This window comes from Onychomys torridus, chromosome 11 (assembly GCF_903995425.1).
Source record: "Onychomys torridus chromosome 11, mOncTor1.1, whole genome shotgun sequence".
NCBI classification, from domain to species: domain Eukaryota; kingdom Metazoa; phylum Chordata; class Mammalia; order Rodentia; family Cricetidae; genus Onychomys; species Onychomys torridus.
The window spans coordinates 6,339,889-6,367,279 of NC_050453.1; the positions used below are offsets into that span (position 1 = coordinate 6,339,889).

General features: G+C 42.6%; 1 protein-coding gene across 6 annotated transcripts in view; it reads left to right on the top strand.

Moving 5' to 3' along the window:
- Kcnk2 (potassium two pore domain channel subfamily K member 2) overlaps positions 1-25,103 on the top strand; it is a 197,104-nt gene extending 172,001 nt beyond the window's left edge. For all 6 annotated transcript variants that reach the window (XM_036202516.1, XM_036202520.1, XM_036202517.1 and 3 more), the window contains one exon: positions 22,912-25,103. In XM_036202516.1, coding sequence (XP_036058409.1) covers positions 22,912-23,229 — 318 coding nt within the window. In that variant the 3' untranslated portion in view covers positions 23,230-25,103. The remainder of the gene's footprint in view (positions 1-22,911) is intronic.
- The last annotated feature ends 2,288 nt before the right edge of the window (positions 25,104-27,391 follow it).

The following is a 27,391-nucleotide window of genomic DNA, read 5'->3' on the forward strand; positions in this document are numbered from 1 at the left end:
TAGATTATAGATCGCTCTATATAATAAACATGAGCTATATTAACTTTATATTCCCAATGGCAATGAATAATATACAAGGCACAAACACAAATCATCTATGTATAAAAGATTTCCAAACACTATCATCTAAACTGTTCATGGGAAAGTGAAGTTAATTTTATGCATATGTATTAATGTCAAGTACACATATTTATTTACTATATTGGGGGTATTTTTTCCTTCGTGTATAGCTGTGCACCATGTGCATACAGTGCCTCCAGAGGCCAAGAGAGCATCAACTCCTCCAGCAGTGGATGGGTGTGAGCTTCCCTGTGGGTGCTGGGAACAGAACTCTGAAAGAGCAGCCAGTGCTCTGAACCTCGGAGCCATCTTTAGTCCCTGGAAAGTTGACTTTTAAGAGAAATTTCTGGAAGCAATTCCTCCTTTGAAAAACGAAGTTGGAAAAATACTTCTTCCTGGGTCTCATGAATATTTTCTTCAGCATGCTACTGTGCGGTTAGAACATGGTAAAAATATTTCAGAACCAATAGAGCATCAATGTGGAGATGAATGCCTAAGCCTCTGCAGGCAGCAGCAGGGAAGCAGCAGAGTGGAGACCCATCTTCCAGCACCCATTACCCTGTACGTCCTGTGCTGCCTTTCACACTACTAAGTACCACAGCTGCAGCTTATCACCACACTGTTCTGGTAATGTGCTTTCTCAGAGACTAGTTTAGCCAGGGAAGCAGAAATAGTTTTTCCTGTGACTTCTATAGAGGAAAAAAAAATATCTACTTTGCCTGGAATAGAGTTTCCAGTGTGCTGATGTATAGTGAATACAGGCTCCACATAATGGTTTTCAGATGTCAAATAATCCCTATAATGCCTCCACTGTGTCTCAAACATTAGTAGATGTATTAGTTGCTTTTTTTTCTTCTATGATAAAATACATGAGAGAAACAACTTAAGGAAAAAAGGATTTGTTCTTACCTGTAGTTCAGGGGATCAAGTCCATTCTGGAGGGAAGGAAAGGGAAGGGGATGGAAGGAAGGAAGGAAGGAAGGAAGGAAGGAAGGAAGGAAGGAAGGAAGGAAGGAAGGAAGGACAATTCCTCTCTGTGGCACTGGGAGGCTGCATGCTCATAACTTGGATGAGGAGTCAGAGAAGGGGATGCGTGTTCTGAGGCACTCTGCTGGTCCCCCCCACACACACACTTTTTTACTCATGGGATGGTGCTGCTTACATTCAGTGTCAGTTTTTTCTCCCCTCAATTAATTCTTTACGGAAACTCCATCACATATACAGTCAAAGCTGTGTCTCCCAGGTTATTCCACATTGACTCAAGGTGATAATGAATATTGTACAATCAATCAGAGTGAATAGTTTACAGACAAATTAATTCATTTGTGTGATGATAATTCAGATTTTTAACCACTCTATTTCAGACACTGAGATAAATGCTGGTGATTTAAAGATAATATGTGGGGTCAGCCCACAGTGACTAGAGTCCAGTGAGGAGCATGGAAGACTATTCCAGAACTGAGATACATGCCTCAGTAGAGTTTAACACACCAATAATACTTGAGGAAAGGGAAATTTATAGGATGCTAGGAAGATGAAGGAATGGGTGTCAGCAGAACTACATGACTAAGGTAGTAACTTAGTGTACCTCATAGCATTGGGTAATATGGTAAAGAGACAGAACTAGACTTTGGTGAGGGATTCAGTGCAGGATGTCAACATCCAAATGAATGTTGACCTACAGCAAAGGTCACAGTGCTGAAGATGCTGAGGGAGATTTTGGGGAGGCTGTATGCTCCTGCAGTCATCTCACTGGGGGCGGGGGACACAGTACAGATGAAGCAGTCATTTATTATCTCAGCTTTATCATCACTCACATGAGACACTGATATCCTGTCTTCATAGCATCCAGTGATGTTCCAGATTTGGGGGAACATCACCCAACATCCACCCATTAGCTCATGACAAAAGACTCTTTGTCATTTCTTTATTTTGTTCTTCCTCACCCACTTGGCTCATGTGTCACAGATTTTTCATGATGCCATGGCCACAACACATCAAATTCCTCGTCTCACACTGTGTCTCCACACCATCACTGAGATCCATGAACCCATGAACACTTCAGTCTATTTGATCCATCACTCCAGCACCCGACAGCATAGCCTGCTTTGCTCTGTAACTCTCATCAATCCACTTCTCTTCTCCAATGATCTCTAGGTTTTTAGTGTGACAAGTTACCAGTAAAAAAGAATTGACCATGTGTGCTTCTACATATTTATCTGCATATTACATAAACATGTTACTGTGTACCTGTTCTAAAAGGAAAGATGTTATTTTAAATACATGCAAATAAATAAATGTTAACAAAATGAATGTGAACCAGCTTTTACATATTTTAATTGTACTTTTTCATAATATAGAAGTTTTGTTTTTCTTGGTAAAAATTGATAACAGCAGTGTGATTCATATGCTTTGTTAATTTTTAGATATAAATTTAACACTGTTATACCAAGCCCCAATTTTGCTTTATAGGGCTATTTTGATTTTTAACTTAATGGCTATCATGTCTGAAAATGGAGACTTCCATAGATATACAGATTCCAATGAAAACAGGCCATCTTTGATTCCATCTTTTGCTAAATGTGCAAATGCAGCTGGAAAACGTCATCTCCACCAATATCAAACTGTTGCTTTTAGTGTTGGTTCTGTTGAAATTTGTTGAAAACCTTCCTTTGAGGAATTTTTAAACAGTCTAAAACCCTTCTTCCATGTTTCCTAAATATGATTTCAAAAGAGTTATGCTCTTTATTGGGACATATATATAGTAGTAACATTTCTAAGTGTGCATTTAAAAATATTCTCCTTCCATGCACACATAGAAAAAACAATTGAAGAACAGCCTGTGTTTCATGGATCTCATGTCTCTTAAGAGAGTAAATGTGCTGGGTTTGTTTCTTGCAAAATATCTGCCATGTGGCATCTTACAAAGTCATTTGTCATCATGGAGCAGAGCATAAAATTTAAAGAAAAAATGCATAGTTGATCTTTAAGTAGTCTGCCCCTAGAGAGCCATTTTATTGGAATGTAAAATGTCCATGGCCAAGTCTGTCCAATCAACATGACAGGAATTCTATTCAGAATTATCGACATAACTCATAGCCTGTAACACATCTCTGTATAATGGGAACAGTGAAGGGAGGGTCCCTGTCCACCTTCCCATCTAGGACTTCTGCCTTGCCCTCTGCATTCCTCCCAGAGCACAGGACTCTGAGGTCATAGAGGTCCACCTTTGCCATTCTGTGTAGCAAGTGTTAGAACAATGTGATAATAAGTTACAGTAGATGTCCTACTCCTTCCCATGACATTTTGTCAACTCAAGTGGAATTTTTTTAAATCAAAATCTGATAGTGTTACTCTGTATTTTAAAATTCTCTATGTGACTCTGAGAATCAAGTTGAAAATCCTTTACATGACTGGAAATCTCATGTACTTTGCATTCTGTTTACTTCTTGGGCCCATCTTGTAGGTTTATCTGGTGGATTCTCTGGGGCCTTCTCTCAGTGTTCTGGATGTACCAGGCTCCATTACACATCAGTTCCATCCCTTCCCAGTGTGGAGCCATGGCCTCAAGCCTACATGTCAACATCTGTGTCCTTGTTTACTGTGGATCATTCAGATCTGTGATCTGGTGCCACATCTCTGCCGATAGTCAATAGTCTCTGGCACTCAGCCTAAACTATCCCTCCTATCAGGATCTCATTGGAAGTCTTCATTTTGTCTTACTTTTTTTTTTTTTGAGACAGGATATGGTAGTATGAATAGGAATGGCTCCCAAAGACTCATGTTTTTGAATGCTTGGCCCATAGGGAGTAGCACTATTAGGAGATGCCTTGTTGGCGTACATGTGACCTTGTTGAAGGAAGTGTGTCACTGTGGAGGTAGGCTTTGAGCTTTCAGATGCTTAAGCCCAGGCTCAGTGGCACACAGTTCTTTTCTTGCTGTCTAGGGATCCAGGTGTAGAACTCTAGGCTCCTTCTCCAACACCATATCTGACTGTATGCTGCCATGATGATAATGGACTAAACCTCTGAAACTGTGAGCCAGCCCCAATTAAATGTTTTCCTTATAAGAGTTGCTGTGGCCATGCTGTCTCTTCACAGCAATAGAAACCCTAAGATATGGGGTCTTCTATGCCCCTGGTGGGCTTTACCCTCAATTTTGTAGCCCAGCCTGATCTCAAATTTATTATTTTCTGCCTCCACTTCCCAAGTACTGAGATTTCAGGTGTGTGACATCATTCCTGACTTTACTTTTGTGTTAATCTTACTTCACCACAGTTTGTATTATTTTGTGTGATTATTTATCCTGTGTGTGGTGAACTCTGTAGGGGCAGGGCTCTTCCTTGCAATCCATTCCAGTAGGTTTCTGAATTACAAACTCAACACTCACATCATTCTACCCAAGAGTCTGTATGTTCATGCCCTCCTTTCTGACATTATCCTTCAATCTCCCTGTAACACTCCAAAGTCCAATTCAATCCATGGACATTACTTTGACACATTTTATTAAGCATCTACAATGTGTACATAGTATGCATAGCATAGTATATAAAATCACATTTTCAAAGTAGGTTGTTTTGTGTAGTCTTCCTCTTTTAAAAATGAAGACTGCGTGCGTGCGCGCGCGCGCACACACACACACTCACACACACACTGATATTGAATTTACTTCATGTGACAGGGGTTCATAACATTTACTGAGTCACATATTCATTTAGAATTTATTATATAATTCTATGGTCTTCTTTTTTCTCCAATTAAACACACACACACACACACACACACACACACACACACACACACACACACCCATAAATCCTAATAGCAAATACCTACTGTAAGACGTCCTTGTAGGTTTCTGACTGGGTGACTCTTCTTACATCAGTTATGTCTAAGGTAAACAAAATATTTACATTTTATTCTCAGAACTTTGAAGTAGAGGATAATGAAGGAATGAGTCTCAGAGGCTAAGGAGATGGCTCAGCCATTAAAACTGAGGACCTGAATTTGGATCCTTGGCAGCCACGTGAAAGTCTGCCATGGTGGTAGCATGTGTCTGTAATGCCAGCACTAGGGAAGTAGAGTCAGTGGAGTTCCAACCAGCCCAGGCAAACTGGTGAGCTCCAGGGTTAGAGAGAGTCCCTGCACCTTAATAAGGTTTCTCTTGCTGTGATAGAGGCTGTGGTGAGGGATCCTGCATCTTAACTAGATTTCTCTTGCTGTGGTAAAGGCTGTAGTGAGGGATCCTGCATCTTAACTAGGTTTCTCTTGCTGTGATAGAGGCCGTGGTGAGAGACCCTGCATCTTAACTAGGTTTCTCTTGCTGTGATAGGGGCTGTAGTGAGAGATCCTGCATCTTAATTAAGTTTCTCTTGCTGTGATAGAAACCATGACCAAAAGCATTTTGAGGAGGAGAGTATTTATTTGGCTTATCCATCCTCATCACAGTCCATCAACAAGGGAAGCAAGGCATGAACTCCAACAGGGTAGGACCCTGGAGGCAGAAACTGAAGCATCAACCATGGAGGAACACCACTTCCTAGCTTTTCCTTTCCATGGATTGTTCGGCCTGCTTTTTTATACAACCCAAGACCACATGCCCCAGGGTGGTACCTCTCATAAAGGGATGAAGCCTTCAACATCAATCATTTGTCAAGAAAATGCTCCACCACTTGGCCTACAGGCCAATCTGATGGAGCTATTTCCTCAGTTGAGGCTCCCTCTTCCCAGATGACTCTGGCTTGTGTACTGTTGACACAAAAGTGACCGGTGCACACTGCATCAGTTAGAGACCAAGGAAGACACTGCTGCTGACTTCTAGCCTCCACTCACATGCACACACACAAGCACATGCACCTGCACACACACATCCACGTTGAGCACATATATACAACACACACACACACACACACACACACACACACACACACACACACATTGAGAGAGAGAGAGAGAGAGAGAGATTGATTCTCTCTATGGACCAAGAGTAAGGAGTGGGTAGGGTGACAGAAATATTTTCTTGTACTTGTTCAAGCCCTGTACTTGACCAGCAGTCGTCCTGAACCTTAATACTTTTCTTTCTTCCTTCCTTCCTTCCTTCCTTCCTTCCTTCCTCCTTCCCTTCCCTCCCTCCCTCCCTCCCCCCCCCCCTCTCTCTCTTTCTTTCTTTCTTTCTTTCTTTGAAAGGAAAGGGTTTATTTTAGCTTACAGTTGTAGTTCATCATAAAGGGAAATCAAAGGGAACTGAAGCAGAGGCCATGGAGGAATGTCACATACTGGGTTCCTTCTCCTGGCTTGCTCAGCCTACTTTCTTCTACCACCCTGGATCACCTGTCCAGTGGCAGCACTGCTCACAGTGAGCTAGACCCTTCCATATCAGTTATCAATCAAGAAAATGCTTTCACTCACTTGTCTACAGCAATCTGATGGAAGCATTCTCAGTTGAGGGTCTCTCTTCCCAGATCCATGCTTGTGTCAAGTTGGCAAAACAAACAAACAAACAAACAAAAACTTAACTGGCACAAAGATCTTGTTGAACTTTCATCTTAATCTTAACATTTTTTTGCTTATGAAAGCCTGTAGCATGAATCTTAAGGAGTCTTATTAATAAGATCAAATCCGAGGCCAGTTATTGGGGTGAATGCTGGAAAATCAGAGAGACAGAACAAGCCACAGCTACCTCACTTCACCAGTTCTTCAGATGGTCTTGTTTCCTCAGACTACAAGCTTCTGAGTCCTCATCCAAATGGCTCTCAGCTGAACTGCTGCTCCAAAGCCTGAATGCTTAACCAGCCAAATGCTTCTAGTTTCTGGTCTTCACGCCTTATACAATCTTTCTCTTTCTGCCTCCACTCCCTGGGATTAAAGGCTCGCTTTCTGGGATTAAAGGCGTGTGCTACCACTGCCTATTCTCGTGTTTAATATTGTGGCTGTCTTGTTCTCTGACCCCAGATAAGTTTATTTCGAGGAACACACATTATTTGGGGGAACACAATACCACAAAATCCCAAAATATTTTCTTGAAAACACCTCTGTCCATATATACATTTTAAGTTAAATTCTAATATTCTTCCTTTTGCTTGAATAGTTGCAAAGGCTACAGTGACAGTGTGAGATTTAACCTAGCATAATTTCTCTGTGTCTTCTGGGCTCCTCCTTGCATGTCCCAATAAAATACAAGTATCACAGTAACTAGCCCTAGAACCCTAGCATGTGTCTAAAAGAGATAACTCTCCTTGCTTCCTCTATCAGAAGCCCTGATGCTGGGTTGTATAAATTACTGCTCGACTTCTTCACTGAAATCATTCTTTTCCCTGTATAATTGATGATGAATCTTGTGGGAAGGTTATCAAATTACAAATTTGTTTATTTGTATTATTTTTGAAAGATTGTGTGTGTGTGTGTGTGTGTGTGTGTGTGTACACAAGAGTGCAGATACATCCAGAAGACAGAGGGTATTAGATCCTGGGGCTGGAGTTACAGATGCTTATACTGGGAACTAAATTCAGTCCTCTGCAAGACCAGTCCATGCTCTCGACCACTGAGGTATCTTTCCAGGCATTGTCTGATGTTTTGAAACTAGCTCTTGCTCTGTAGCCCAGACTTGCTGGTGTTCTCTTCATTGCCTTGGTTGCCCTTGAAAACTCATGGCAGTCTTCCTATCTTCACCTCCATAGTGCTTGGAATACAGGCATGAACCATGTACAGGACTTTTTGTTGGTTATGCCAATACAGATACAGAGGTTTCTTCTCCCATCTATGAACATATGGGGTACACATTGCCCATGTGTCACTTCCATCATTAGGATGATGCTTAAGTTGCTGAGGCTTTGCCAATGAGAGCCCCTCCCTACTCTTTTGTGTCTCCTGGAATAGCCCTGTCACTATGACAATAGTCCTTTTTTCTAGATCTTTCAGACTCCATTGGAGTTTCTCTGCCTAGCTCTTGAGTCACACCTTTCCCCAAGCATCATACTTAGTCCTGAGGCAAAGATGTGGATATTGTTGGCTAATGGGAGTGTTTCTGCTCCCACATACTCTGAGTCTCAGCTTTGCTGGCTGAGCTAGCTGGGCATTGCCCCGGTGTTCTCTGTAGACAAAGGTAAAGGATATTTTTACGCATGCAACCTAGTATTGCCCTATGTTTATTTTTGATTACCCATATATCATTTACCAACTACTTTAACTATTGTCTACCTATCTACCATCTATCTATTCTGTATCTATCATATATCTGCTAGCTACTGGTCTATCTCAGAAGCTATGGGTTGATATTAGTATCTCCAATTCTAATCTAATACAAAAGAGTTGCTTCTCGTTTTGTTTTCACCCTGTCTTAGTCAGGGTTACTGTTGCAACAACAAAACACCATGGCCAAAGAAAGCTGGGGAGGAAGGGATTTCTTTGGCTTACACTTCTGCAGCACTGTTCATTGCTGAAGGAAGTCAGGACAGGAACTCAAGTGGGGCAGGAACTTGGAAGCAGGAGCTAATAATACAGAGGCCATGGAGGAGTCTTGCTTACTGGTTTGCTACTCATGGCTTGCTCATCCTGCTTTTTTATAGACTCCAGGACCACCAGCCCAGGGATAACATCACCCACAATGGGCTAGGCCCTTTCTTATCAATCACTAATTTAGAAAATGCCCTACATGCTTGCCTACAGCCTGATCTGATGGAAACATTTTCTTAACTGAGGCTCCCTGTCCCAGATGACTTTAGCTTGTGTCAGTAGCGTGTGTCAAGTTGACATGAACCCATCCAGAAGATACTTTTCCAATATCTGCAACTTGTTTCTTGTCTAAGGTAAAACACCCAGTGCCTATAACTCTCCACTTCTTACTGCATCAGCCTCTCTATAGGTACCTGATTTTGAATTGTCCCCAGTGCCACCCCCCCACAGGGATGCCCAGTTGCTGCTTGGTCTCTAGTCCTTTCTGCTGGCTCCTTCTGGAGTCACCCTCCTTTCCTATCTTAGGCTGAAACCCAGCACTGGGTAGCCTCTTGGGTAGAAGTTCCCTTCATGCAGTGGAGTCATGGTGCCTCTCCAAACCCAGGGTACTGGTTGACATTTAGCTAATTCTCTACCACTTCACTGTTGGGGACACAGCATATAGGAAGGGAAGAGGAAAAAAGAAGAAAGAAAATTATTTAATGGGCTGCTCCCATGTCCTTTTGGTGACTATAAAACACTCTTTATAGAGGAGGGGTAAAGTGTTATTAAGTTTAGGTTTCCTGAATGTATCTTCAGATGGCATTAAATGTTTAATTTCATTCAAATTAAATGGATACATTTCAGGATGAATGACTGTAAGTTTGAATCAACTCCCTCATTGGGTCATTATTTTTGATTTGTCATTTTCTGCAAGCCTTTATGAATATAGACAATGAAGAGAGCCATACTTCTTATCCCTCATCCCCACCCCCACTCATTCACCATGATGTTGACATAGTTTCTGCATTGATCACAGTTAAGCAAATATCTAATGTCTACAACTCAATCGTGTAACTGTGCAGAATTTTTATAATGGTACACAGTTGCTTTCAACTGTTTTATATATTTCAGAATCCTAATTTGTACAATGTAGTAAGGTGTTGTATAAGTTGGATGACTCCCTAAAACAAGCTGCTACTGAAACCCCAATTATAGAGCATCAGGGAGAATTTCAGTACTGAAAACAAAATCTCATGCTATTGTTCTTAATATTTATGCATTGTACTCATATGTTTGCTGTGAGAAGCTCAAGAATTATTAAGTATAACAGGTAGTTTAGGGTAAGGAGACTTTATGAGAATTACATAAACTCTCCTGAACCAGTGGGGGCAAAATTACATACCATTCTGTCAGAATAATGTGACACTTAAGTACTCCTTTTGGGTTTGTGAGGACTTTTTAACCTGGTTGGTAAAGAGACAATTTAAATTGCTCTCTTTAACAGTGCTGTTCAGCAATAAAATGAAATGTCAATACTTCAGAAACTGAATAAAGCTAATTGTTAGGAATTACATCTTGGCAGTCTCTGAAAATGGAACGCAAAGTAGGCTTCCGATTATTTTTACACATTGAACCAGAGGGATGTTTTCAGCCCAGCTGGCTGCTTTTAATACTTAACTTTCCTCGATGCATTAAGGCCCTGCAAACAGCTGAGTGCCGAGAAAAGTACATTCCTTTATGATCTCACCATCTGAGGGAACAGGAGGATTTCTGGTCAAGGCCTGGGATAGCCTGCTTAACTTTGTTCCTGAAAATAAAGGTTCCTTCCTGTTCGTTACCAAGGCCTAAGTGTTGGGCTTTGGGGACAGGCCATAGGAAAGAGGTTCTGTGTTACTGTGCCTACATGGACAACAGGGGCTAGAGCCTACAGTATTACCCAGTATTTGAATTAGGTGCTGGTGACTGAACAGACTTCAGACTTCCAGGGAGAAACTGCTCATCACTGATGGTCCAGGAGAGGAACTGGCTGGCCTGACATGCTGGTTGCTACTCAAAAAGATATTTGGGAAGTGAAAGCAAAACTAGTTAGGATAAAATTTAGATAAGGCATGATAGGCTGTGCAGGAAAAGATGACTAAGGAAACAAAGAGTGAAAAGAAAGAGAGAGAGAGAAGGGGGATGGAGGGAGGAAAGGAGGTAAGAAGGAAGAATACAAAGAGAGGAGGGAGGGAGAGAAGGAAGGAAGTGGCTTTGTACCTGGAGTGAGCATGGGAAGGCAGTGAGTGAGTCAGTGGAACACTGATGGAATGGGCTTTGTGGGGAAGAAAGTATGACTGCTTTCTGATCCAGAGCTAGCATAGATGCTTGCCATGTCCCCGAACACCACAGATTCCATCTGAAGTGGCTACGGGTGAGGGCAGTCCTGTCATTGTGGTACTCAGTTTTTGAAAGGAGCCTGCTTATAATATTGGCAAATTTTCCCTCTTCATGACTGGAGCCCAAAAGATGGTAGGCTTTAAAAGGTGGCAGATGGCTGGGGAAGTATGTTGCATGGGTGGAACACTGAAGCAGAGAACTCCAAGGGGAGCAGAGAGGCTCTGATGATGTGGTTTGGGAGGACAAAAGTTTGGAGTGTTTTGAGGTTGGGTGACATAATTAAGATAGCCACTGAAAATACGATGGGATATTGATTCCAAATTACTCAATTGTTTGTTACTTGATCAAGGAGAACAAACAATTTTGTTTGGAACTATTCTAAATCTCCCATTAGCATAGAGGAAATACCATGGCTCAAATGAAGTCTGCCTAGTTGCTTGGTGACTAGTTGCTAAATTGTGTAAAAACAGGACTCATGAGACGGCTCTGTTTAATACTGAGGAGTTCATGTGAAGCAACCTGGGCTGAGATTCAGCAGTGCAATGCTGCTTGGAAGATCGCGACCATTGCTTTGTAGGGGGAGATGTTTTCCATTTACCGTGGAAGTGAGTCTCTTACCAAAAATGAGTAGTGCAGCTATGTTAGAGCAACTGCTTCCCATGAGCAAGTCCTGGCCCAGCAATGGGGAAGCAAAAGGAAAAGAAAGTAAAAGGCAGGATGAGAAATTTTCTTTTCATAGAAACATGGCCAATAAAATTAGAGGGCAAAGAAAGCATAAACACATTGCCTCTCAGAAATGGACTCAACTTTCTACCTCTCAAAACTGGATTCTCCTTTCTACCTCTCAACAATGGATTCTCCTTTCTACCTCTCAGAAAAGGGTTCTACTTTCTACCTCTCAGAAAAGGGTTCTACTTTCTTGGGAAAGAGTGCAACTGGTATTTTGTATAGCTGTATGGAAAAAAAATAATCTCTTTATATAAGCCCCTAAAGAGACCATGCTTTTTGATAGTTTAATTTGAAAATCATTTCCAAAACTAGAAAGTTCACTGAAATCATGTTGTGCTTCCTGCCTTCCAGTGAAGACTGGCAAAGGAGACAAGAGACACTGAGAAGTGCATTCATTTACACAGCCACAAAAATAAACCAGACCAAGGAATCTACTCACAGTACAGAGTGAAGGACAATACACTGCACATTAGTAAACAAGGCTGAGTTACAGTTCAGAAATCTCAACTCAAACAGATTCAGACTTTTTTCTTTTTTTTTTACTGGCTTTATAACATTAAAAACTAAAGATTCACCAAGCCATGGCTTTGTGTCATGATGTCCTGGTCAGATAGATTCCCAGGGACTACTGCATCCAATTTTGGAGCTTTGGCTGTCCTGAGCAAATAAAAAACATCCGAGGACTCTGCTTCCAGGGTTTGTTTGAAGCCAGCTCTGCAGTATATTTCATCTGACAGATATTGGCACCAAGGGACAATTGAAAAGAAAACAGCACTACACCAGAAATTTTATACCTTCCAGGGAGCAACATGAGTCCCAGCACTCCGTACATTAACAGGTGCCCAAGAAGCCAGTTACCATTTTATATACTTTCAATATTTTTGCTTATATTGATTCATTATTGTATATGGCAATATTTAGTTATAAAACAATCTTACCATTTAATCTCACCATAGTAGTAGAAAATAGTTCCTACAGGCAATAGACTTCTCAAAAAGCACTGACATCCCATATGTTGACTGCTGCTGTGTTTAGCCTGTGACTTTTGATCAGAATATGTTTCTTTGTATTACTGGCCTTTGTCACAGGATTGAACATTGTGAACTGTTAAAATCGGTTCTGATGTCTAGGTTGGATTGAGCGAAGAGCAGAACCCAGATTCTGGGTTGCCTTGTGGGGTTGTACCAGTGCACACTTACTCAGAAATCATGCAAATAGCAACCTCATGATGGAGGACCTGATATCCTCACAGGAGGATGTCTGTGTCTGATGGCACCTGGCAGCTTCTCACTGGTTCTGAAGTGGGCGTGATTTCTGATGCATCCCCATCGAGTTGGGGAATGATTGTCTTTCCCTGAGTTACTACTTTCCAAGGACAAATTGTGGAAGTTGCCTTATAGAGTGGGTAGACAGAAGGCTATACCTTCGGCTTTCAAGGCATCTGCCTCATCCATGATGGAGCCAATGGAGTGACAAATACTCCTGTGAATACTGACAAGCTTCCTACAAAAATTTTAAATTATAAACATCCAAAAGAGCTGTAGTGTTGGCCTTCTTAGTATAGTCTATCAATCTGGCAGTTTAGGAAACTTACCCTAAAAAATGATGAAGTGTTGCAAGTGCTTGTATTTTAAAAACATTGTTGCAGTTCTAAGGGCCTTTCTGGTGTTATTCCCGATAACGCAGAGAAGCAGAAGACATGGGCTTTGGACCACTGCTGCAGGGGCGGGCAGCCAGGACTCATTATTGTGCTGCTTGGCTGCCTGGAAAGGCCTCTGATTCTAAGCAAATGTCTATAGTTGCCAAGGAAGATGTGTGGTTTTCTGACGTGAAAGTTGTTCATTTTCCTTTTAGGAGATGCATTCCATAAGGACAGCGTATTAGTTACTTTTCTTGTTGATGTGACAAAAATTCCTGACCAAAAGCAATTAAAGGAGGGACCAGTTTTTCTTTGATCTCAGTTTGAGGGTGGGGAAGGTGCCACAGGCCTGTGTGAGGCAGCTGGTCACATTGCTCCCACAGTCAGGAAGCCCAGAGAGATGCATGATGCTCATCCATCTTTGTCCTTTTACCTTGTATTTAGTTTGTTCCCAAAGTCCCTGCCCTACTCAGAGTGGCTCTTCTTGCCTTCAGTTAATCCTCTCTGGGAAAGCCCTAGGTGACCCATCACTAGCCAACCCTGAGGAGGAAGGCCAGAGTCTGTGACTGCTTACAAGGTACTGTCAGGCAAAGTAGTTGGAGCTGTAGAAGTGGAGAGGGGACTGATAAACAGAGGAGATGGAGGATAGAAGAGTCTACGTAGGACTGGCATTCCTCAGCTCAGCTCCATGACTAGAAACTTAGTAGGTTTGAGGAAACACATGATGGACCTTTACTATGCAGACCTGGCTAGACATGAATGCTTCTCACAGGCTGCCTCTCCCTGCAGAGAAGAACAAGATGTCTTGTCAGATTGAGGAAACAGACACCCTTTGACCCAATTATATATCAAGAATTTGATGATTAGTTTGCCATTCATTCACCTGATTTGTCTAGCTGACACTGGCTGGATTCTCAATACATAGACTCTTCTGGGACATGGAAATGCCCAACAGGACACAGCACTCAGAACCTGTCTCTGGTCATGAAGCCAGATAAGCAAATTAAAGCAACAATTGTAACAAGTTGTACTGAGAGCTCTGGGAGGGGAGGACTGAGTGTACAGGAAAGCCCAGGAACAAACAGATGATGATCAAAATGTATTCCAGGGGATTAGGAAATGGCTTCGTGAGGATATTTAGTTCCCTGTGAGCAGAAACTATCCCAGAGGGACTGGAAACATTATTCTCTGGACTGAGCAATTGACAAGTCTAGGAGACAAAAAGCCTGTTCAGGAACTGAAAGAAATATGCACAGGGATCCTGGGAGTAGAGCTGGCTAGGGCAGCTGGTTAGAGTTGACTCTGGACTGGTAAGCAAGCCCCAGATTGCATGAGATCCTTGCAAGGTGTGTTGCTAGGGGAGGGGATGCTGGGAGATTATGGGGTGGTTTAGGTGAGACAGCACAGGGGTCTGCAAGTGCTGTGAAGGTGAAGAGATTCAAACATCGGCTGGAGAAGTTCAGCAGTATCATCAGAAGACATGAATTTGTGATGCCTTCGTGTCATCCAGAGTGAGATGCCCACTGAGCAATCATGTGTCCAGGGGAGAGCTGACCTGCAAATATGGATCAAAGCCCTATCGGAAAATATGATCATTGTCAAACAGAAAGACCTGATCATCCAGGGAGAGAGAAAAGACCAGAGCCCTGAGGAACCAAGGCAAGCTAGGGGAAGATGCAGTGAAATGGATGCAAAGTAGATTGAGAAGCCCTGATCTGACTATTAGTACACAAGGAGAAGACTCTTCAGTGAATGCCCACACTGAGGAACATCCGCATCTGCAGGGACCATTCAGACCACCGTGCGGCCTTCACCTCCATCACTAAATGGTGTACACTACTATACCAAAAGGAGAAGGAGTACTATTTAAGCTACTATAAAATTTAAAAAAAAATACAACAAAACAAATTTAATGCATAAGAATTCATTTTAATTTTCTAGAATATCGAAAGTATCAACATTTCAGACAACAAAATTTTTTTTCTTGTGCAATTAATGTTCTAGGGAATTTCTTTTGAAAATTTTAAAAGATTTTATTTATTTTATGTACATGGGTATTTTGCCTGCATGCATGTATGTGCACCATCTAAGTACAGTGTCTACAGAAGTCAGAAGAGGGCATCAGATCCCCTGGAACTGGCATTTTGGATGGTTGCGTGAGCAACCATGTATGCTAAGAGCCAAACCTGGCCTCTTTGCAAGAGCAACAAGTGCTCTTAACTGCCAAGACATCTCTCCAGCCCCAAAATTAGTTAGTTTCTGTCTCTGTCTCTCTCTCTGTCTCTCTCTCTCTGTCTCTCTGTCTCTCTCTCTCTCTCTTTTAAACATAGCATCTTCACTTCTTGGATACATGATCAGATTAGTGTTAAAATGATCCTGTACTTTAGGACACTGTTATTTGATGGTTAATGAATATGTTGTGATACAATTAAATATCATCACCATTTATTTTTTCTTTCTTTAGAAATAGGAACAAATTAATCTTTTTCTTAAGGAATGGAAATAATTTTTCTTTCATATGCATGCTTTGATTTGGTTTTTGAGGGACTTTTTTTCTCCGTATTTTCAAAGCCTAGCAGGTATGTTTCCTAAGTCCAGTATCATAAAGAATGGGAAGACAGACACAATTAGGAAAGAACATTTTGGTTGGTTTTGATGAATAGCTCAAGGGTGTGTTTTTATGAGTTGATTATTGTTTCCTTTAGGAGATTCGAGCCATATACATCCACCCTAGTAGCATCACCATTTGTTGGGTGGATTTTTCTAGTGTGGATTCTTTTCATTTCTCAAGATGATTTTTGGTCTTAGAATTAGTAAACAATGAAGATACCCTTGGACATCATATCAGCACTGAGTACATTATATTTATCAACCATAGGGTTCTTTATATTTTAAGAACACACTCACATGCATATGTGCACACTCATCTCACATGATTTCTCTTGTGTAGCAGCTGATCTCTCTTGTTTTGTACTAATGAACCTGATGCTCAATAGTGGATGCCAACTGGCTGCCTATAGATATAGGAAGGAAGGAAGGAAGGAAGGAAGGAAGGAAGGAAGGAAGGAAGAAAGGAAGGAAGGAAGAAAGGAAAGAAGGATGTAGTGGGTAGCCATCCCAGCCTTGGCCTGGAAGTTCCAACCCCCATTGAGGCTTCGGTAATGGTCACATCCACAAGGTGGGGCTGAGGGAGGAAGCTGAAGACCCAGGATCAAGAGGAGAGGTCTCTCTTGGTTCTGGGATGCTGGACGCAGGAGGTAGACGGAGCAGAGTTCTCCAGAGAACACCGGACTGCGCCATACCTTTGCCAGACCCTACAACCTATCCCTTCATTTGTAAGTTACCCCACAAAATAAACCTCCCTTTTAACTACGTGGAGTGGCCTTAATAATTTCACCAATATCTGGGGCCCAATGTGGGGCATGAACCCACGCCCCTGAGATTAAGAGTCTCATGCTCTACCAACTGAGCTAGCCGGAAAACAAAGAAGGAAAGAAAGAAAGACGGAAAGAAAGAAAGAAGGAAAGAAGGAAAGACAGAAGGAAAGAAGCAAGGAAGGAAGGAAAGAAGGGAGGGAGGGAGGAAGGAAGGGAGGGAGGGAGGGAGGGAGGGAGGGAGGAAGAAAATGTAATGGGAAGAGTTCCTGTGTCCCACCTAGCCCTGCAGTAGGGATGAATCTCTTCCACCTGCCATCCCTCAGCTGCTTATAAAATAATCATTCAAAGGTTTAATATTAATTACAACTGTATGGCCTATGGCTGAGAATTCTTGCTAGCTAGCTCTTTCATCTTAAATTAATCCATTTCTATTAATCTATGTTTTGCCACATGGCCATGGCATTACTGGTCTGCTGGCATGTTGCTCCTTTGGTGGCAGGCTGGCGTCTCTTCTACCTCCTCCACCTTTCTTCTTCCTGTCTCTCTCTTGGATTTCCTGCCGGGCTATAACCTAACTTGCCATAGGCCAGAGCAACTTCTTTATTAACTAATCAGAGCAACACATATTCACAGTATATAGAAAGATATCCCACAGCAAGGAAGGAAGAAGAAAGGAGGAAGGTGTAGACCAATTTCTGAACAGTCTTATTAAATAAGAAACACAGAGCCAAATATTGGGATGAAAGTTGTAGTGATCAGAGAAATAGGAATAGCCACCAGCTAACCTTAGCTCACCACGCCACCATAGCTTCCAAGAGAACAAGCTTCTTCCTGTCTAACCTGCACCTTTATTGCCTTGCTGTTCTGCCCTCTCATTAGCTTTTAACCCAGCCACCTCATTTCCTTGTCACTTCACCTGTATGTACAGACCTCCAGGTCTCTATGGTTGGTACTGGGATTAAAGGTGTGTGTCATCATGCTTGCCTGTGACCTTGAACACACAGAGACCCTGCCTGCCATGTGATCAGATTAAGGGCATGTGCCACCACTGCCTAACTTCTGTTTATGGCTGGCTATGACCTCTGATTTCCAGGCAAACTTTATTTATTAACATATAAATAAAATATCACCACAGGAAGAAAAGGAAGGAGGGAAGGGAAGGGAAAGGACGGGAAGGAAAGGGAAGGGGAGGGGAGGGGAGGGGAGAGGAGGAAAGGGAAGGAAAAGGAAGGGTGGGTTTGCTGGGGGGCCACAGTTCAAGGGGAATACATATCATGGCAGGGCAGGCATGACAGCAGAATATCAGTTAGCTTGTTACACTGCATTGGCAGTCAGGAGCAAAGAGCAGACAGGAAGTAGGGCCCAGGCTGTAAGGGCTTGAGTCCCACCCAAGCGCCATCTCTTAAGGTCCCACAACCTTCCCAGTGTCACTATCTGGGGACCAAGTCTTCAAAGCCATGAGCCTGTGGGAGACATAGCACATGCAAGCCTTGATGCACCATCATGCTGAGAACTGCTGGGCTGCTGACTAACCACAGGGGGCAAGTGAGCACTAACACAGGAAGGGGAGGGGTCCGGACTGCTTTGAAATATAGCCATTTGCAAAACAGTCCACTTACTAAGGACTTTTTTTTTTAATTACACAAAATATGGAAGAGGAAGAAAATAAGATTAGCATATACAGAGAGAGAAAGGACAGTAGCAGCAGGTGGGCTTCAAAACATTAGCTTTTATCACCAATGTGTCAGGTTGAGAGGATGTGATTTTAGTGATGTGTTTATTCATTCCATGGGCATTTATCAAATGTCTGTTACATACCAGCTACCTAATGTCCCGGGTATACAGACAGCTTATATTCTAGCTAGTGATAACAGAAAGTCAACCAACAAAAAGATTAGCAGTTGACTTTGGCTAAGCAAAGAGTGATTTTTACAGTAAAAATTCCTTTTGTAAGATTGGGGGTGGGGAACATTACCAAAGAAAAGGGAGGGGTCTTTTAGTAGAGTAGCGGCCTTCTGGGGTCTGGAAATAAATTAGATGTCAGATCTGATTCTTGCATTCATGAACACCCATTTAAACAGAAAATGTAGACTAGTTTGTTTTCTCTTTGTATTGAAGCTGATGCTAAACTTCTGCTCAGGGGAGCCCATCAAAGAGTGGACTAATGCTTACTGTTTTTACTCTCGAAGAATTATGAATTGTGAAATAGAGCAGGCAAATTCCTCCATAAACTCATCGGCAATAGAAGCAATGATCATGTGGAATCATCTTAGTATATTAATAATTATTCTCATTTTATAATACATTTCAAATTTTACACCAGGCCCAGCCAGGAGGCATGCCTGAATCAATCAAATACTTGGAGCTGAAGGAGACCCTGAATCTCAGGTCAGGATGAGGCTGTGTACTGAGACCTTGTTGCAAAATTTTTTTTTTTTTTTTACTTCTTTTAGGATTGTTGGCTATGAAGTAAACTAGGATAATTAGAAAACAGAAATTATTTTATCTAGAGACCTTACTAATGGAGACACTTCATCTTTAAGCTATAATTTGCCTTTAAAATTCAGTTGAAGTTGCCGAGAAACCAGATCTTTTAACTGTTCATGTTAAATGTGTTATTTCAAAACCTCAGGACAGTGTGTGTGTGCACGAAATGTTCTTCACTGCGTCAAACAGCAAGTGCTCTAGACATGAGGGTGATGTGGATGGATTTAATGCAGTCAGCCTGAGCAAGGAGACAGCTGGTTAGGAAATAGGAGCATTGATCAGCCTTGATGCAGGGGAGGAGCTTGGTCCTGTCTTAACTTGGTAGGCCATGCTTTGTTGACTCCCATGGGAGGCCTTACCTTTCCTAGGAGTGGATGGGTGGGGTAGAAGGAGGTGGAGGGAGGGAACAGGGTGTGAGGAGGGAGGGGAAACTGTGGTTGGTATGTAAAATAAATTTAAAAATGTAAGAAGGAAATAGGAGCATAGTAGGAACCATGGATGGTGATTTACCACTGCGTGTAGGATTCATAGGGAAGCAAATCTGAGTGTGTGAGTTCTCACCCACAGATATGGCCTGAGCTTTGCTAGCCCAAGAGCACCCCATATTAGTTTGCTTTCTATTGCTGTGATAAGCACCAAGACCAAAAGCAATTTGGGGTGGAGAGGATTTACTTGGCCTTTTAGTCTACCATGAAGGGAAGCCAAGGCAGGAACCTGGAGGCAGGAGCTGATGCAGAGGCCATGGAGGGGTGCTGCTTACTGGCTTGCACCCATGGTTTGCTCAGCCTGCTTTCTTACAGCACCCAGGATCACTTGCCCAGGGGTGGCACCACCCACAGTGGTCTGGGCCCTTTCTCATCAATCATTAATCAAGAAAATGCCCTATAGGCTTGCCTACAGGCTAATCTAATAAAGGCATTTTTCTCAAACAAGGTGAACTCTACTCAGGTGACTAACTTCTATCAAGCTGACGAAACCCAACATCTCTCTCCCCTAAAATCAGGGAGCAATTTACATCTGTTCTTAGTTGAGAGGGAACTATGTGTGACAGCCCCTACCTGCAGGCTCAACTGCACTCTTAGCTTGCCTTGTGAGCACCAAGCTGCCTCGGGGGTAACCATACATTTAATCTCACTTGGTGTGCCACAGTGTTCTCACCTTGCCAGCTTAGCCTTTTCCCTCACCAGGAGCAGACCAAGATAGTGAACAATCACTTCCTTTCTAAAACATTTTATTTCATAATCATTCGTGCATATATTATGTTTTGATCAAGCCCACTCTCTGTTTTCTCCCCATCCATTCCACTACTTTTCACCCCCAATATCATGTGCTCTTTTGTTTAAACACACTAAGTACATTTAGTGTTGCTTGTATGTACATGGGTGTAGGACCCATCTATTCGAGCATGGATAGCCTCTGGGTGGGGGAGGGCGACACATCCATGGAGGAAGTTGACTCTCCCCCTAGTCACCCAGCGGCCACCAATCAGGAATAGCTCTGAGTTAAGGACAGGAGTCTATGAGCTCCTCCCTGCTCCATGCTGGGGTTTGGGCTGCCTTGATCATGTGCTGTGGGTCTTGTACAGGCAGTCACAGCTGCTGAGTTCTATATGAAAAGGCCCCGCCATACTCTGCACGTACTATTATGCTTTAGGACCCACTCCCCCAGCTCTTACAGTCTTTCCACCCCTTCTCACACCTTGGAGGGAGGCGATGTGCTATAGATGCTAGAACAACACAAGTAGGAAATTAAAGACCTCTTAAAGATCCGTGAAAAGTCCACCTGCCATTTGCCGCACTCAGAGGACATTTGATGTTCCTGTGATGTTTGTGCCTACACATTATTATCTATGGCCAGGTACACACACTGTCAGATTCTAAAAAAAAAAATCTATATCCATCTGTAGCATGAATTCTAATTGGTCTTAATAATAAAAACCTGGAGTCAGATATCAGGGTAAATGCTGAAATATCAGAGAAATAAAGGAGTCAGCCACTAGAGAGATGTCTTACCTCTACTGAACCCTCAGACCAAAAGGGGCGGAGCTTCTGTCTCCCCCTGCCTTATCACTTCCTCTCTCCGCCCACCCATATCACTTCCTGTTTCCTCCTCCCAAGTGCTGGGATTAAAGGTGAGTGCCACCACTGCCTGGCCTCCAGTGGCTTAGCTCTGCACTCAGATCTCCAGGCAAGCTTTATTTGTTAGAGCACAAGCAAAATATCACCATACCATCCTTATTCAGAAATGCATGGAAATTTAGAAACCATTAATTACTTTTCCCACGTCAATGTTGAAAACACAAATCAACAGCTAAAGACAGAACGAAACGGAACTGTTACTTGTTTGCCAAGCAAGAGAACCAAAGTATCACAAGGCCTAAGTGACCACAGTGACCACAGAAACAGCTTCCTGTCAGGGCCCCCCACCACAAAAAAAAAAAAAAATATTCCCTATGATAAAATTTGGCTAGTTAAAGAGGAGGTACCTCAAGGATTGGTCCTTTCTCTATTTTAGGTCACAAGCATGCACATATAGTTTTCAAAGACTTGTAAGTAGCTTAGGTTGTGTAGTGGGTTCTTTGATTTGTAGGTGCTTAGAACTTTGGAAGGCATTTCACCATCAAAAGAAAATGGTTCACCCTTAAGGTAGGGTCTTTGTGGTTGGTGACATTCATAGCCTCAGCCATGCTGCTAGGTTGACACCTGTGTCACTGCTGGCCAGTGGATCAGGTGGGTCAGATGGCTTCTACAGGCACCCATTCAAGAAACGGCCTTGAACCTTGCGGTTCTTCAAGCCAGTCTCAGCGCAGACATGCTGTTTTTCACCTCTTGCTCTCCCCAATGCAGAAATGATGTATCTTCTTGCTCATTTCGGCACCACCGAGGATTCCTAAGTGGCAACACAAGTTTGGATACAAAGGCTGTGCAGAAGGGATTGGGGATTTAGCTCAGTGGTAGAGCGCTTGCCTAGCAAGCACAAGGCCCTGGGTTCGGTCCTCAGCTCAAAACAAACAAACAAACAAACAAACAAACAAACAAAAAACAAAGGTTGTGTAGTATTTCTGAGCTCTAAACCCTAGGTTGCATCCTGAGCTCACAGCAGTACTACTATCAGATGCCACCCAAGTCACCTGGGCTAATGTTCCAGACCCTTCCTCAGTGCTGCTGCCTCTATAGTGACCTGTTCTGCATCCAAGTCCTTGAAGCTATAGGCAGATGACAGTAATAGACAATACCCCAAAGATTTGGGGAGATGTTAAGAGATTTCCTTTTGATAACATTTGAAATGTCTTTGTATATGTGTGTATGTACAGGTATGGAGGCCTGAGGTGAACCTCAGATGTTCCTCAGGTGGTGTCTACATTCATTTATTCTTTACTTATTTATTTATTCATTAATTCATTTTTGAAACAATGTCTCACTGGCCCAGAGCTGTCAAACTAGATTAGGCTGGCTAGTAAGCTTTAAGGATCCACCTGTCTCAGCCTCCCCAGTTCTGGGAATACAAGTCACATGTTCCCTACTGCACTTGACTTAGCATTTGATATTTCTATGGCAGACTCTTGCATAAAAAATAAGTGTGTCTAGAGCCTTAGAAATATAATTTTATTTCTCATGTTTATGTTCATAATACTTTAGAGCCCTTTCTGTAGGAATTTGGTTCTTGTCTGTCTGTATGGTTGCTACTCACAGTCACTATCAGAACACAGACACCTTCTCAGTAAACCCTCCCAAATAAAACAAGAACTACACAAGATGTACCCCCCCCATGTTGATGGCTTCCTCTCTCTTCTTGGCCCCCTATGCTCCAGGTGGGAGAGTTCAGAGCACATGCCGCTGAATGGACAGCCAATGTCACAGCTGAGTTCAAGGAAACAAGGAGGCGGCTGAGCGTGGAGATCTATGACAAGTTCCAGCGTGCCACATCTGTGAAACGGAAGCTCTCTGCAGAGCTGGCAGGGAACCACAGCCAGGAACTGACTCCTTGTAGGAGAACCCTGTCCGTGAACCACCTGACCAGTGAGAGGGAAGTCTTGCCTCCCTTGCTGAAGGCTGAGAGCATCTATCTGAATGGCCTGACCCCTCGGTGTGCTGGTGAAGAGATAGCTGTCATTGAGAACATGAAGTAGTTCCCTTCTGGAAGAGTCTGAGGTGTAGCCATAGGGGAGGGCTTCTCTAGGCTCTTTGTGACTGTTGCTGGTAGCATTTAAACATTGTGCATGACGAGCTGAAAGGAAAAGCAAATAGATATACCCAACTGGTCACCTTACATCCAGGGAGTGTGGAGTCCTGAGGCAGCGCTCTGGGGAGGCTTGTGAGCTATCCACTGAGTGGCGAGTGATGGACAGGCAGTATCCGATGCCTTTTCGTGCCCAGACTGTTTCCCTCCCCCTTTTTCCTAATGTGCCATAAGGCCTCTGAATGAATTGGAATGCTTTGGTAGTCATGTAGCTTGGAGGGATCAGCCCTTGACTTTTCAGGGTTCACCTAACTGAGCCTGGATATGGACCACTTAGGGATGACAACATTTCTTTTTGTAAATGGCAAGAAATTCTTATGCAGCCTTTTACCTAAGAAATTTTCTGTCAGTGCCTTAACTTACGAAGAAACAGGACCCTCTCTAGTGGGCTTGTGGTTCCCCTCCCTGCCCCCACCCTAGGCCAAGCTATGCTGATTCTTATTCTCCCCCCCCCCCGCACCCCACCCCACCCCACCCTGCCTCCTTGCATATTGTACCCCGCTGGAAGCGATGTGTAGCTTGACAGGAGAAAGAGATGCCAACTGCAGGCACAGCAGCAACACTCAGGAGCTCTGGCGTCACAAGGCACCACAGAGAAGGGAGGTCAGAGAAGGCCCTCTGAGTATTTATTTGACTGGGGTACCAATGGTACATCTATATATATGTACAGAGTAATAATTACCAGGCCGGTAACATCGGCTGCTTCTACACAGCCCCCTTTTTCCTGGCAGTATTTGGAGTTTATCATTTATTAATAACTAGTCCTTTTTAAAGGCAGAAGAAGTGAGCACATACATCTATAATCTGAGTGATCTAATAGAAGAAGGCTGTCCCAACTGATATCACAAAGTGATTTCAAACAGTTGGTATGAATTCATTCTGATGAAAGTAACAAAGCCATGGGTGTTTATTTGCTAGGAAATAGCTCACTGCCAGCTTGGAACAGCCCTTGAGGTACAGAAGGCTTACACCCTTTTCTTTTCTTGAGTGGTTCTTGCCAAATTGTAGGGTGGGGTGGTGCCCAGGGAGAGGGAGTGCAGCCCCAGCCACCCTAGGGTCCCTCTGCCGAGGTGACTTGGTGTGAGCACAGGTGCCGGACTGGGGATCACTGTGATTTTTGCACATGAAATGATGCTGACTGCCAACCTACATCATCTCTAACAGTAGAGAAAATGCTGAGGAGCACAATTTAAGTCCCCAGAGTTATTTTTTTTTTTAAGATAAGAGAAGACTGATAATCCATTTAATTTAAATTTATATCCTATAATTCTTTTGGCTGTTTCAAGATTCAGAAAAACATTAGTATCTGCATCTTGTATACTGCCCCCTTTCCTTTATTTTCATACTTACATCTACTGTACACTGTATATATAATTTTTAAAGTGCAGAAGGAAAATGATTCCTCTACATGTAATTACAAAACTGATTTCTTTTCCTTTTGGGGGAGGGATGGGCATATGTGAACAGGTGGCATTCAGATTAAAGTCTTAAGAAATAAACCCAGGATCTTTAAAAAATATCAAAGATTCCATATTTTCCAAAATTTGAATTTAAGCTAGAAATGTAAATATCCAATTAGCTTGCAGAGAGTACTTTTATAAATCCACAAAAGTTCGAACCAAACTTTTAGCAAGTTCGGCTCCTTTACAAAGAAGGCTACACCACCCATTTCCTCAATCACTGTTCTGAAAGCTGATATAGTGGGATGCGCCACATATAAACTGTGAACCGGGCAGACAAATAAAGTTTGTAATTAAAGTCGGAGTTTCCTGTTTGCTGTGAGAACTTCAGTCTAATCCAAGCCTGATGGAACTGGGGGTGTTGGGTTTCCTGCTGGGTTGTTGCCATTTCTTCATTCACAATAGCTAAGAAATGGTTTGGGTTGGTCTTGGTGGTGATTGAACCCAGGGCCTTGCACATGTACACATAGTAGACAAAGGACTACATAGCTAATGTTTGCTTGGTTTTTAAGACAGAAGAGCCCAGACTGGCTCCCAATGTGTGATTCTTTCATCTTACCCTCCAGAATACTGGAGCTAAAGCTATATAGGCTACCATGTCTGTTCTTCTTATGACACGTAATACTGCCCTTATAAATACATGCACAGCAGTCATTGGAGGGTGTTGGCCCAAAGCAAATGACTGTAGTTTTGGAAGATGATACTAGTAGTATCATCAAATTCCAAGTTGTTTCTACCATATTTTGTCACATGATTAAGTCATTTTATCCTTGTTAGAACTTGCCTTGACACTGACATGGTCTGATAAATGAACACTGGGAAGCAGCTGCTATTTGTAGAAAATAATAAAATATCTGGGTAGTATCGAAGCATAAGGGAGACAGCTGCCAACCAGTCTTCTAGACTTGATGCCCCAAATATTGACTATTTACCATTTTTCCTTTTCCTTTTTTTTCCTTTTTGCAGTACTAGGGATTAAGCCTAGGGCCTTGAGCATGCTAGGTAAGTACTCTACCTTGAACTAGAGCCCCGGCCCCCTTTCTGTTTTCTTATGGGGTTACACTAAGTTGCCTAGACAAGCTACAGATATGCAACACCATGCACAGTTGTACAGATTCATGCTGTATACATATCTGAAGCCTGGTTCCTGCACCTGTGGTTTGAAAATAAAATGCCCCCTACAGATGCATGTTGTGAACACCTGGTCCCCATGTGGTGACGCTGCTTGTGAAGGTTATGGAACTTTTAGGAGGTTGAGGTACATCACTGGGCACTAGGGTTGGGCTTCAGGGTTTTATAGTCTGGGCCCACTTCTTTCTTGCTCTGTTTCCTAAGTGGGCACGAAATGTGACCAGCTGTCTCCCTGTGCCTGCCACAATGGCTTCCCCACTGGTTGCCAGGGCTTCCTGCCATGACGGAATCCACCACTCTGGAACTGTAAGCCAAACAAGCCCTTTCTCCCTTAAATTGCTTTTCGTCAGGGTATTTTACAATCAAGTAAAAGAAGCAAGTCATGGCATAGCCTCTAGGTTGGGGGAGATTTTACCACAGCTTGAGGATCACACCAACTGAGGTTGCTTTTTATCTCCCCCATGCTTTGTTCTTTTTATGCTCCTATGAAGACAACTGGTTAGGATTTGGAAGTAACATTGTATTTTCTAGCAAGGTGGTCTTCTCCTGGGTCAGAAACGAGAGCAAGAGCTCTAGCTTGGAGGATATTTGGAAAAAGAAATTTAGTGCTGAAATAAAGGTCAGAAATTCCCAGGTCCTTATTCCTAGGCCCAGGTGACAGGTGGTGTCCTTTGTCTGAGGCTTCAGCTGCTAAATGAGAAAGTGATTCCTGTGAAGTCCTTTCAGTTTTGCTGCCCATATTCTTAATCATTGCTCCATAGTTTAGGCCACAATTGCTTTTTTTATACTTCTCTTTTTTATTATGGTAAAATGTGAAAGGGACTCAAATATGTTTCTTGGCCTCTGGGGAAAAAGGGCGAAGGGTGATATCTATTAGCTCTGTCTCTTTCTCAAATTCTAAGAAACAGTAAGGGTAGAAAGGAGATGAAATCCCACCAAATTCCATGTGACAGATCAATAGAATTATTTGATTCTTGAGGCTTGATGTTTAAATCAGTTTCAGGAATCTTGAGATGCAATGCCCAAACTCAAATCTGGACACTCTGGAGGTTTGGGCCAGCTGCGCCTTGTTCAGATTTCTTTAAATTTTTGCTGTCCTCATAAAATTCATAATACATTTATAGTTTTCATTTCTTTTTTTTTCATTTTGAACATCATGTATTAATTTATTTGCTGTTGTTCCTTAATTTGTTCTCTGTAAAAGGATTTTTTTTTTTTTTTGAAAATTGTATATTATAGCTGGGAAAATTTACAGTATTTTTTTCTCTCCTTTTTTAAAATGTATTATATTTGTGTTTTAATTTTACACATCAGCCATGGGTTCCCCTGTCACCCCCACCCTCACCTTCCCCCCATCCCCTCCCCTCCATTCCCATCTCCTATCGGGCCAAGATTCCCCTGGGGATTCATTTAAACCTGGTGGATTCAGTACAGACAGGTCCAGTCCCCTCCTTCCAGGCT